We start from the raw sequence: 13,190 nt of genomic DNA, 5'->3' as shown, positions 1-13,190 counted from the left end.
GGTGCTGAGGATGGAACCCAGGCCGCACGCATGCCAGGCGAGTGCGCTACTGCTTGAGCCACATCTCCAGGCCCAGTGAGAGCTATTTTTAAGGGTTGATGGAAGGAGTGTGGGAGATAACAGGTAGAGGTCTATCACAGAGCCAGAAGGCATGGATTTTGGAGTCAAAGAGACTGGGTTCAAATCTCAGCACAACCACTCCAAGCTCTGGAAATTTGGGCAAGTCCCAGCCTCTCTGAACTTCTGTTTCCAATCTGTACAAAAAGGAGTATTCTTTTCAAGAGGGAATATTTTTTAAAATGCATTTGGGATCATTCTCAGTGGAGACTACTAGTAATTGCAATGTTCAGACAAATCACTAGTTGCCTACTTGGTTTTCCTATTTTTTTTGCTAAAAACACATTTTAAAAAAATTTATATATACATATATATATATGATTACCTTGATTTTTTGCAGTGATAGGAGTGCGCCATCTTCTAACCCAGAGGATGAACCAAAGCCCCTGGCCTGTTTTATCTCCAGGCAATGGAGTTTTTTATCAAACCATAGTCACCGCCATAAGTCACAGAGCCATTACAGGGCCGCACTCAGCTGCACATAAATGCATGGGAGAATGAGAGGCTTAATAAATATTATCTGATGGTGAGAGGATGCGGGTCTGATGAGACAGGCTTCATGCACTTCTCATCAGGGACCACAATGAATCTCTTCTGTTGCTCTTGCACATTTGCATTTCCAACTGCACATTTGAGAAAACTAACATTTCCTTTTAGGGCAGTCCCTCCTCCTTGCCTGTACACCATTGTCACTAAATGTTTGCGCTGCAAATCCACACCTCCCCCACCCCCTGCCACTAAAACGTCTTTCACACATTGTTTGGCATCATCTTATTGTTAATTGGGCATAATTTTCTAAACTACAGCTCATAATTGCTTCTTGTCTGAGTATCTTACTAATCAAGCAAGTTAACCATGAACAAAAACACACAGCAGTGTGATGTATTTTGTAACCTCTGTTTGCCCCAGTGTGGGGAAAAGCAAAAGAGATGTAAGATGATCCTGTGAAGATAGGAAAAGAAACAGGACGCCAGGCCAGAGCGCCCTGGGGAGCTCCATGACAGGCTGCGCACGCGCCTTTCCCTCTGCCATTAGTGTAAAGTTACAAGTGCAGGCCTTCAGCATCGTGGAGCACTGGAGACTGACAGGGAGCCCGAGGGACGGCTTAGCTAATGGAGCACTGTTGATATATCTTACTGGATGGTGTCTCTCAGTGCATCCATTTTTAAATCAAAGGAATCACAGAGGATCATGAGCCATTTCTCTTCAATATAATGTGCAAGGCAAATTAGCCTGAGGATTTACAGTTTATCCCTCCTGTCCCAGGCCAAGACTGACCAGAGAACACAGAGCAGCTAAGACATTGTCACCAGCAACTTAGAAGGACGTCCTTCTAAAGTGTCACACTTGATTCTCAAAACTACCCTGCTATGATTTAGACACTAGGACAGGGATTAGTAGTATCATAGCTATTAATTGAAAAGCCAAGTCTAGAACCTCTCTAACCTTGTGATTTTTGAAGTTTTTTAGTTTTTATTTTTTTAACCATTCCTTATCAATCAAGTCAGTACCAGGTGCAAATTCTAAATTATAGTAGAAGCTCTCTTAACCCAACTTTACTTACCAGCTCACCATGGAAACCAGCCTGTCCATTCTACAGACATGCAATGCACAAGGCCCAGCGAATGCTCCAAGCTCACGGCTGTCCCTTTTTCTGTCCACCTGTGCCCTTTGCTGTCTCCAGTTGACACACAAACTTACCAAGCCACATCTTTTTGTACTGATTATATTTAGCATTTTATTTTCTGTACGGTGGTGTACAGAAAAGCATAATTGTTTCAATGAAAACTGAGCTGAATACATTGGAAAAAGCAAGTTTCTAAAAAAAAAAAAAACTGTAAAAGACTGAGAAAGACTCTAAAAATGTAGAAAGATTGCACTGAGATTCTTCTGTGGGTGTCAAAAACAAATGCCACTCCTGTTTTAAGAAACCCAAACTGGGATTTGCCAACCGTGATTCAGAGGTATTGCTTGTGGAAAACATAAGGCAGGGAAACTCCAGTCAGCAGGCTCTTAAAAAAAGGGTGGCCTTGGTCATGTATCCAAAAATTACAAAATGAATGACATTTAGATTTTAAAGTGGTTTCACACGAATGTGTCATTTTTAAATGATTTTGCCTTTTCTCTTAATTTCTCAATTGACCTGCTACAGATCCAGTCTTCAGCACGGTCGAGCAAGGATTCTGCTGTAGGCTGCCAGTCAGTTCTACTAAGTGGCCCAGTTAGACTCTGAATACCCTGTGGGTGCCAGGAACCCACAACCTGCTAGGCTCTAGAGCATGTTCCCATGTCACCTTCGAGGTTACCAGCCCCACCTTTCCAGCTGGCTTCATTTCAGTTCGCTGTCCACCTGTGCTTGGAAGCCTTGTCCAAACTCAGCCCGGCCACAGTCTGAGCCAGACTTTTTCCAGGTGGGAGAAGCACCGCTGCCCCCTCTGCGACCTCCCCTACCAGTTCTGAGGACCTGGCACAACTTGCCCAAACTGACTCAACTTGGCAGCCCTGGGCCTTCCTGAGCCCGCGCTGAGTGAAGAATCTTTACAAGGCCTTCTTAGAGCTTAACGTAATGAAAGCCTTTGGCTGAGGTTCAGGCGATACAGAGACAAAGTGTTTTGGGAGGGATATAGAGGACACCTGCCAGTCCCCAGCTCCGTGGTAGAAATGCCATTTGAGGATTATCGCCAGTCCCTTCTTGGAAGGACACTTCCGGCTCATCTTGGCTTTGCTCCTTGTTTCCTCCTGGCAGAATTCTGCTTGAAGGAAATGGATCCTTCCCTGCTGAGCACAGGCTCCGCAAGACAAACACCCAGGCCCAGGGGCCCTGAGCTGGCCTTATTTATGTGTCCACTTGTTTTACGCAGCTGACTTTACTGCACATTATTCAGACCAGGGACTGCAGGGGTTGTTACCGAGTTTGTAGGAAAAGCAAATCACCAGGAAGGTGAGTTTCAAAATAGACAGCGGCAGGGATTTTAGAAAGGCTGGCCAACTGCTTGTGACCAGTCCAGCAATAAAACCTCTTCAGCTCTCCCAGAAGTCAATACCCAAATCCAAAAAAGCTGCAAAAAAGTAAAAGGGTCCAGAACACTCTGCAGCCCACCATGACTTAGCTTGGATCCACTCGCAGCCAGCCTTGTTTTTTTTCCCCCCCTGAAGTTTCTTTTTAGGTGCAGAAATTAATTTGAGCAAATATGTATCAAGTACACAATAGACTTGTTATATGATAACTACTACCCATACAATTCTGTAATCAGATGTGTCTATTCAAATACAATGTGAAAAATGCAAACTCTGAAGCAAGCTGCTCTGCTCAGTTATCATTTGGGATTAGGAGTACACCTTTCTTCTTCCTACATTTGGTTTTACAAGGGAACATAAGATATGCACATTTAAATTGAGAGATGGCTTTGAGTTCTGGACTTTGTTTCCAGACTATTTCAGAAAGAACTCATGCATTGGTTTTCCCTAGCAAGGGTCCAATTTATGCTGCAGAAGAGACTCTTATGCTAATCAACCCGTATTGACAAGTGTGATAGATGCGGCGAGGTACTTAGTGAGTTCTGGAGAGCAAAGTTGATTGCATTTTACAGTCTGTGTATTTCTCTGTTTATTGCTTGTATTCTGTCATTAAGCAAACAGGTTCCTAATATAGCAAATCTCTCTAATCAGTAAAGCAAGGGAGAAAAGAACCAGAGCATCATTAATTATGACTATTTGGCTACAGCCTGGACAGTCTGTTGCTATTGGATTGGGCAGCTTCCTCTGGTTTTATTTTCTGGAGGTAGAGCAAAAAAAAAAAAAAAAAGGCTTTTCTTCTGCATGGAGGGGAGAGAGAGAGAGAAATGTTCCATGCCCTGCTGGCTGACAGCTGCCTAAAAACCCCAGATTAAACACTGGCTTCTCTACAGAAATTGAGTCCTGGGGTAGCGAAGGCCAGGCTTCGAGTGGGTGTGCTTTTAAGTCTCCAGTTCCATAAACAGAGCAAGCACGCTGTTCACAAGTCTGACCTGTCCCCAAGGCTCTGCAGAACCTACTATGGGCAGAACCATGTGGGTACCTGACTCTGAGCTATAAATTATGGGTGTGCCTGTATGTTCTGCACGGAATGTCGTTGGCACCAAGGCTGGCTTTCCAAATGCTAATCACTGGATAAAAGCAGGAGAGACCCCGCTCTGACTCCAGGTAACAGAGGTTAACAGCATCTAATGCATTTATTAACCCTCTGGTGCCAGGGACTGGCGAGGTCTGGCCTCACAATTACAGTGCCCTGGAAATTCTATTATGCAACGTGCCTGGACTTGCGTATTACTGCCAGTGACAATTTTATAACAGGAAAGCAGTAGATACTGGAGGGGACAAGCCTTCTGAAGAGCCTAAAGAACAGGTTTCCTTCTTTTTCTAGAATGTGGTGAAGGTTACTGTATTCACGTTTGCATTTTTCCATTCTAAAGATACAAACCTCAAGGTACTAGGTCTTGGTGGTGATGTTTCCACAATGCAGAGTCAGGCGGCTTCCCCAAACCACAACACTAGGAATCAGCTGCTGGGAAACACTCTTCATACTGTAATGTTGGTTCAGGTGGACTGTCGGAAATACCTTCTCGCTCCTCTTTTTTTTTTTTTTTTTTTGCAAGACATATCTTTTTTTTTTTTTTTTTGTGGTGCTGGGGATTGAACCCAGGGCCTTGTGCATGCAAGGCAAGCACTGTACCAACTGAGCTATATCCCCAGCCCAACACATATCCTATTTTAAGACCATAAACTTTAAGATTCAGTATCCAGATAGGTACAGATTGGCTAAGCTGTGAGTTGAGTTCCTGAATATCCTAGAATTAGCAGGGTTGCAGAGCTCACAGAAAAAAAACGTGTGCTCTGTGCAGGACATACATTATTATATCCTTGGTTTTACCAATTTATAATACAGGGATAAAAATGTATTCTTTCAGTTTCTAACTTACCTTACTTCTTACAAAGTCTGAGATTTCTTTTTTCCTTTTAATTTTCCTGGGACTATCCCAAGTGTCAGTAAATAGGACAACATTTAAACTATGTATGTACTCTTTGCAAGAGTTGAAGAAAGAGGACATCCTATAATTTTGTCTGCTTGCATTTATCAGATCTGACTAGCAAGACAGTGATTATTTGGTGATGTTTTCACAAATACTCAATAAATGCCTTTAAAATGTAGAAATAACAGGTTTCTTGAGCTTCTAAAGTGGGCTTTAAGTCTCTGATTTTCTTAAGTAGATTCTGGATCTGCAGTTGAAGGTTTCTGACTCCCAGCTGTCGCTGGGTGTTCACAGAGTGAACAAGATGCCTAAGCACTGACCAGCCAGATGCACACAGCTCTGAAGGCCGGGCTCTGCCCCTCTGCCTGCATCTCACATGCTGTTAGGGGCACTGCACAACTTTCTCTCTGTAGTTCTTGCCCCCCAGGCTAGGCAGCAGATCCTCTCTAGTCTGCATCTCATTTGGTGAGGCATTTAAAAGGACCTCACAGCTATGTGCAACCTTTGATCTTGTCACTTATGTGCCATCTCCATTCCAATAGCTGGTAACTTTTGCCCTTCACCTATTAGATGCACAGACCTTATGGTGGCCCCTCTGGGTTTAGGTGGACCTCAGGACATCTCTGCTGTGCCCTACTCTGCCTCTGCAGTCGTGGTGGTTTCCCAGAGAACTGGGACCTTTCAGCAGGAAGCCTGTTCACATCTGTGGAGGCTTAGTGGTTAGAGCTCTGCATGCTGTGGACTGGGCGGGTGTGACAAGGGGTGGGCCTGCTCTCAGAAGCAGTAGGTAAGGGCCTGGTGCAGTCTAACTGGAACTCAGCAGTTCGTGCAGTTACGCGAGTCAGGGTGGTCCTCCAGGACAGAGGAGTGGGGGCCTCATGCCTGCAGTTTTAGTCAGGCCGGTGGCGCTGCAGGGAGACGCAGCCAGATGCTGACCCTTAGAAGTCAGTAGGATGGCTGCTCGGGGGCAACAGGAGCCCAGAGACTTCACACACGTTGAACCTGTCTAAGCTCATGTCCTGTGATTGAACACTTCACACAGCCATTCCTGGAGGGAGGAGAAAGCTGGCAGTGTAGACCTGGGCATGTGGACCTGGCAAAGGCTCCTAAGTGCTGCGCACAGTAAGAAGCCTCCAGTGACTGATGAGGGCCCGAGATCTACCTGCACAGGCCAAGCCACTTAGTGATGTCTGTGAAGATGGAGGCGTTTTCTGGCCCCTGCTGGAAGCCCTTCACAGTCATTCCATCATGGCGATATTCCACTAGTGCCACCTCAGATTCCTGAAGTGACAGAGAAATACAGCTGGGGAGTGTCACCATGAGCAAAGCACTGCCCACAAGAGCTAATCCTATGGAGTGGAGGACACCTGCCCAGTCCTGGTGCTGTCAGAGGCCACTGTGGCCCAGGACACTAAAAAGCAGCTTAGCTGTGACCACTGCACAGGCTGGCTTCTCTGCGCAATTTAGTGAATGCATTAGTTATGCAGAGGCCCTTAGCAAGGGTTTTTGTCTTTTGTAGATTATGGCCTAGAAAAGAAAAGGCAGAATGGGATGTTTTAGGGTCATTTTGGTGTCTGGGCACAGTTCCAATCTTGGATGGAAATAACTTAAGTTCTACACATTATTCTCTGTTGGTAACAATGCAGTGGACCAGATTTGCTATTAATATAGATTAAAAGTAGGCTTTTGAGTGAGGTTCAATTCCTCTTTCAATTTCCCCTCTGATCTCCTTATACATAACATTTAGTGACCTTTGAACAGCCCAGGGATGCTTCACAGTGTCTTATTCTCGAAGCCTGTTTAAAGGTTCCTATTTCACATTCACAGCTGGCATATGCAAATATAGGTAAAGATTATGATGCTTTCCAAGGAGCATTATGGTCAGTAAATTACTCGTTGGGCCAACATGCTGTACTTTCAGCCCAGCGTGTCTTCGGTGAGTTGTAGAAGTCTTGCAGCATGCAGGCAGCGAGCCCCACACTCAGCCAGTCACTCAGGTGCGCCTTGACTCATGGGATGCTTTACATGGTCTTATCTTACCAACAAATGAGCTTTCTGTCTTTTGGAGCCAAAGGGCTGCTATTGCTGTGGATGAGGATGGTGGATCAGGGGAGGAGTTCTTTGGGTGGATTTAGAGACTGAGGGAAACACTGTTCATGCAGGAGAGAATGTTTGTTCATACAAGAGCTGACGAGATTGGATGCATCCTGACTTTACAAGCAAATTGCTGCCTGACCTTCGAAAAGTCACTTAACTTCTTTGGACTCTCATTGTTTTATTTTGTAAAACGAGAGAGCTGTATTGGGTCAGTGATTCTCACAAGTGTGTTACTCTGATTGTTTGAATGATGAAACTGTTCCTCCCACTGAATTCTTAGGCAAAAGCCCAGTGGAGTTGGTCCAGTTGAGGGAAAACAGGGAGCTTAAAGTCCTTGCAGCTAAGCCCCCTGGCAACTGCCCAGAAAGCAGTTTTAAAATTGCTGGATCAGGATCTGCACTGCCCTGCTTGGTTTCTCAGAGGTGGCCATCTGTCCGATGCCTGATCCCAGAACCAGGGAGAGGTGTTCTTACTGGTGCTTTCTGTTCACCACCCTGTGAACTTTAGAAGTCTGGAAAATGGTAGGAGCCTGGTAGTGTTTGTTGACTGGAATAATGAACAAACAAGCAAACAAACAAACTGGCTTTTGGAAGCCCCTGTGTGTTTACTAATAAGTGGGGATTTCTATTGGCAACATTCTCAAGTAGAAGGAGGCACTCCCCAGAATGAACATTCAGAAATACAAATAACTGGCTACTTCCTGGTTTTTCTTTTAGAAGCTCAGTCCTGCCTGGACTGTCCCTGGATGTACTAGTGACAAGTAGCAATTGAGCTTTTGAAATGAGGCAGGTCTGAGCCGAGACGTGCCATGTCAGACACCACCAGATTTTGAAAACTCAAGTGTGGGAAAAAAAGAATGTAAAGCATCTCATTAATTTTTTATATTGATTACAAGTTGAAATGGTAATATAGTGGGTTAAACAAAATATATTATTAAAATTAACTTCACCTGTTATCTCTTTATTAGGTGGCTACTAACATATTGTAAATTATGGATGTGTCTCACAGTTGTGACTCATGTATTTATTGGGCAGTGCTGCCCTGGACTATTGATTAATGGATCATCAGTAATTACTCTTCCTTATTATGTTTGAGATTTCCCCCTCTCTCCTTGTCTTTCTCCAGGCACAGAAGCTGAAATCCAATGTTTCGGGAAGTACACATCTCTGTCTTTCTGATGTAAGTCACGTTTCTTTTGGGGTCTTCTTGCATTTATAGACATAGCCTTTGGGCTCCAGGGCACGAGATGATACATGAGGCTCTGAGGCAATAAGGTTTCAGGTCCAGGAAAAAAAATGAAGCCACCCTCTGTGTCCATCTGCCTTCTGAGAAAGGTGCAGACTTTGGATTCAGTGCACAAAGTTAGAACAAAGTGTAGGACCCCGGATCTTCATCTGAGATCCATCCCCAGCACTGAAACCACTGTTCTGATGCTATGAGACTCTCTGAGAACAAGTCATATAAAGTCATCCAGCACGGAGAAGATGCATGGGGCTCTTGGTGTATACTGGATGGCCTCTACCTGCAGTTCCTCTGACCTTCACAAGGACACAGAGGTAGAGAGGGCAGGTCCCATTACTCTCCCCAGTTCACTGGTGAGGAGAGGGATAATTGAAGTGTGCTGATCCTAATTCTTGTCCACCGTGGGATGTGGTGTGATGGATGTAGCAGTGTGGCTGTGGAATGGAGGAGTCCATCCTGGGAAAGGACAATTGTGTTGACGAGTCCTGAAGCCTGGGGTGTGGGCTGGGTGACGAGGAGTTGGACAAGCTCCTTGCCCTCTCTGACTGTTCCACTGTAAAACCCAGAGTGGGACTGGCCAGTGGAGGGGAAAGCCCCTGCCTGCTCTGTCTGCCCCCATGCTGGTTGTGGCCCATCTCTGTGGGAACTGGGCCTTGACTGGGAAGCTCTCCAAGATGGTTCCTTCCTGCCCTCCTTCTGTGGTGGGAGGGAACCCAGCATCCCTCCTCACCAGAGCTGCCTGGAGGAAGCATTGCACGTCACACAGCTTCTAGGTCACCTGTGGAAGAGGTGGGGAGGTGGCAGAGATGCCCAAGCTCAAATGTTTTCCCCCAGAATGGACCTTAATGATTCAGTGTGAAGGAGGAAGCAATAGCATCTGCTAGAGTTTGTCAAAAGTATCTGGGTCTCACTCAAGTTCATGATTCCTTCTCATGAAACAAACAGGTCAGCAGAATGAAATCTCAGCGGTAAAATCTTGGGTCAGCTTTGGTGAGTGGGTCAACCAGGAGGAGCAGGGAGCAGGGAAGAGCAAGAGTGTGGTTTATCTGTGATGAAATGGATATGTACCATGGATGACGATGAAAACATTCTCTCTTACAGCGGGATTACGAAAAGGACGGTCTGGCTGGTCCTTCCAGCCACATAACCACAAAATCAATGGCGGCACCTCCACGCTGCGGTCTGAGCCCACTGCTGGTTCCGGTGGTAACTGCTCTGTCCACCCTATTATCTTTATCTTTGGCAGGAACATCGTAGCTGCATTTAAAAAACCATATGGACATGTAAAAAGACAAAAAGCAAGTTATCTGTTTCCTGTCCTCTTGTATATCTGAAAATCCAGTTTTAGGAGCTCAGTTGAGAAACAGGTTCATCCAACTGGAACTTTTTTTTTTCTTTTTTTAAAGAAACCTTTTTGTGATCCTTAGGGGCTTCTCTGGACAGTCTGATGCAGTCCTGCATCCCACACTCAAAGGCTTTGGGGCATGCTGTACTTAAAGGGGACAATTTGTAAATTTGGCTGTAAAGCCAACTGGGGCCATGTTTTGATGATGATGGTGGTGGTGGTTTTAAAAGTTTTCACTCTGGCATTTGCTAGCTAGAGAGGAAGTTGGTCTTTCTAAGGATTCTCTCACATCTCATGTAATGGCTTTGATTTCTAATGACAAATGGCAACCTAACATGGATGACAAGCTTTTTTTTTTTTCTGTCACAAAGTGAAGGTCATCATCCAGAGTGGGCTTTGTGGAAACAAGCTTGTACCGATGTTCACCTTTCTGTATGTACTGGCATTTTCCACACTAACGTTTATGTGCATAATCAGTTCTATGCTCTCCTATGAAACAAAACACCTATTACATCCAAATGTAGTATCTGTCTTTTAGTCAAGATGGGGGGGGGGAGTGAATGTGAAATTTCACGGTTCCTTGGTCATTGATTGACACTCTCCTAAGCCTTACCTGAGTGAGAAGCCCTTAAACTAACAAGAGTCAATATAGCTGATGGTCACTCTAATATTCTTTACATTTATGAGGTTATATGTAGAAAAAAATTTTACTACTCAATGATTTCAACTATGGGCTTTCTATATTTTGAGAGTAATGATATTGTCTTCATTTTTTTACTGATGGTTTAATACAAAATACGTGGAGCTTGCTTTCCTCTCCTGAGTGGTGTAGCTCCGATATTAACTTCACAAATACAGCTCTTCAAAAGCAGACCCTGAGGAGCTCCTGCTTTAGCAGAATGCTTAGCATCATGTGACTGCGGGCGCACAGGAGGACTCAGAGGAGCCAGGCATTGTCTTTTATCCTGTGTTGAAATGCAGGTGTGCATACAGGCGAGGAAACCGGTGGCCACTCGTAAGTGTTCTGCACTGTCTCATGGCACCGTTGCCAGTTGACACAACTGGATGCCTTGGTTTCCAGAGTATTGGACAAAAGTGGCTTTGACTGGGACAGGGGACAGGATGTGCTGCCCTGTCTTTCAATGCTGATCCATGCCGGGGTATGCAGTTGTTTTCCTAAGTCTTTACTCCCGACTGCCTCAGCCCCTGTTTAGAAAGGGGTTAGTTGGGAGTTCATCCAGAATCTGCTTGTGTCTTGTTCTACGTCCCCCACGACAGACTGTGGCTGACTGTGCAAAAGCACCAAGGTCTGTGGATGGAGAGAGGGTCAGTGTCAGATGCCCTGACGAGGTGCATTGGTTGGCAGAGACAGGCAGAACAGGGCAGGACTCTCATGAAAAGGCTCCTGGCTCTGTTAGCTACAGTAGTTCCCATCCTTAACCGAAGAGACCCTAAAGTGCGCTTTTGAAGCCTGGTTTATACAGTGAGATTCAGAATGTGCAGTGATCAAGGACCTGTGGCTGTGTCTCCCTCCACAGGGTGCTGGGGAGCACGAACTTTCTTCCCACGCTGGGAGAGGGCCAGAGGAGAAACCCCAAGGTGTACGTCTCATATTGATCCCCTGTGCCTGCTGAGGTTTGCCTAGAAAGATTTATCAGATGACTGGGGGTGGGGGAGAGGAGGAAATCTACGAAATCCCAGAGAAAGGCCTAGTCTTTTAGCTCTTTCAGTGTTTGAAGTAAATTTATATCCAAATGTTAATAAACACAAATGTATAATGCTCACTACCAAGATTTTTCACTTCAAAATGTTTTCAAGGGAAATGCATCAAACACCCAACTGTATTTGATCAGTAAAAAGTTCCATAAAGACTCTTACTTTGAATAAACACTTTAAATGTGTCAAAACATTTGGAATGCCAGTCATCTATGAGAACATATCTCTTACAGAACATATTTTGTTTTGATTAAGGTATCTCTGTGTATCTACACTGGACTGGTGGCATATGGGTCTGATTCTATGTGATCCACTGTAGAAAGCTATTGATTCCTTCTGCTGCATGCAGAAGTAATTAGCTTCAGATGACCAAAGAGGAAATGGGCGTTCTCTGTGCTAACAAGGGCAGCCTTCATTGAAGACTGCCTAGACATTAACACATAAATTAAATTTTGAAAAGCTCTATCACTAACGAAGATCCCATTTATTTTTTCAGAGATAAAAGCATATTAGAGTTACCAAATCCTCCATTTGAAAATAAGTTACTGATTAAATAAACAGGGGGCAGGATCTTGCTAGGGAAGTATTCAATGAAGGAGATTCTTACACAATCAAAGCAAGCAAGCAGTCCTGTCCTGCAGTGTGATTCCAACTTAACACGGTGACCATCATTTACCCAGGACCGAAGCAGGCAAATGATTTAAATCTTTTACCTGTGTGACTTCCCCTTGGGGTGTGTACAAGCAAAAGGGATTCCTACTTTTGGTTCTACAGTCCCCGCAATGGGGACATCACAAACACAGGGGCTGTCTGCTGAGGTCGGGTCTCTTGCTGAAAGCATCTCCTGGTTGATATTGATGACGCAAGAACAGAAACTTGAGTCCATGCAGACGGTGACTCTCAGATCAAGTCTAGCCATGCCCTACTTATTTGAGAGAGAGGGAAAAAAGGGCAATATTGCCATTTTGATTAGAAGCACATCCATTCCACTTTGATGTTGAATATCTTTGGTTAATATATGATTGAGTATCTTTTTAACAGAGCACATGGAAGAAGAAGTGCACAATATAGAGAGGAAATTCAGAATGCCAATTGAATATTTATTTTTCCATATATGATTGTTTTCAAGTCTCTAATAGAAAAAAAATAGATGTTGAGAATTACCTAGGTTGTTTTTCATTAAGTGTAATAAATTGTATCCAGATTATGATGAGAGGGTGGTTTCTGGTTTTTTTGTTTGTTTGTTTCTGGTTTTGTTGTTGTTGTTGTTGTTGTTGTTTTTCTTAAATGATTGTCTATCTTGTATCAAAAACATATCTTAGAAGTTGTGACTTCAGGTTCACCCAGTACAGAACAGGGCTTCTCCGGAGCTGCCCTGGCCTTGGATTTGGTCTCCACTGGGACTGCTGCTGTCCTGCCTGCGCTCTGAGGTTGGGGGGCTCCCAGCTGCACCCATTTCCCTCAGGCCTCCTTGTCACTAAATCAGCCACTCCAGAAACGCTCCATCTGCCCAACTAGGAGAGTGGGAGAGCGGAAGCATTTCTGAGTCAGTGTCAAGTAGTGGAGAGAAGAGATGTAAGAGCCATGGGAGTTTATATAATTAGCAAATTCTTTTCTTAGAATCCAGCATAAATGTATTTCAATTATTATTTACAAAATAGTGT

The 13,190-nt window shown here is 44.5% G+C and overlaps 1 protein-coding gene across 3 annotated transcripts in view; it reads left to right on the top strand.

The window, feature by feature from the left end:
* The window catches only part of Gfra1 (GDNF family receptor alpha 1), a 194,029-nt gene extending 181,290 nt beyond the window's left edge, over positions 1 to 12,739 (top strand). For all 3 annotated transcript variants that reach the window (XM_046450303.2, XM_046450301.2, XM_046450302.2), the window contains 2 exons: positions 8,349 to 8,402; positions 9,567 to 12,739. In XM_046450303.2, the coding sequence (XP_046306259.1) occupies positions 8,349 to 8,402; positions 9,567 to 9,722 (210 nt within the window). In that variant the 3' untranslated portion in view covers positions 9,723 to 12,739. The remainder of the gene's footprint in view (positions 1 to 8,348; positions 8,403 to 9,566) is intronic.
* Positions 12,740 to 13,190: the final 451 nt, after the last annotated feature.

Source organism: Marmota monax, unplaced genomic scaffold (genome assembly GCF_021218885.2).
Source record: "Marmota monax isolate L192 unplaced genomic scaffold, Marmota_monax_Labrador192_F-V1.1 WCK01_AAM20220418_F8-fsc00004, whole genome shotgun sequence".
In the NCBI taxonomy this organism is placed as follows: domain Eukaryota; kingdom Metazoa; phylum Chordata; class Mammalia; order Rodentia; family Sciuridae; genus Marmota; species Marmota monax.
Note: the sequence above shows the minus strand (reverse complement) of the source record. Positions and strands in the feature narration are given on the sequence as shown.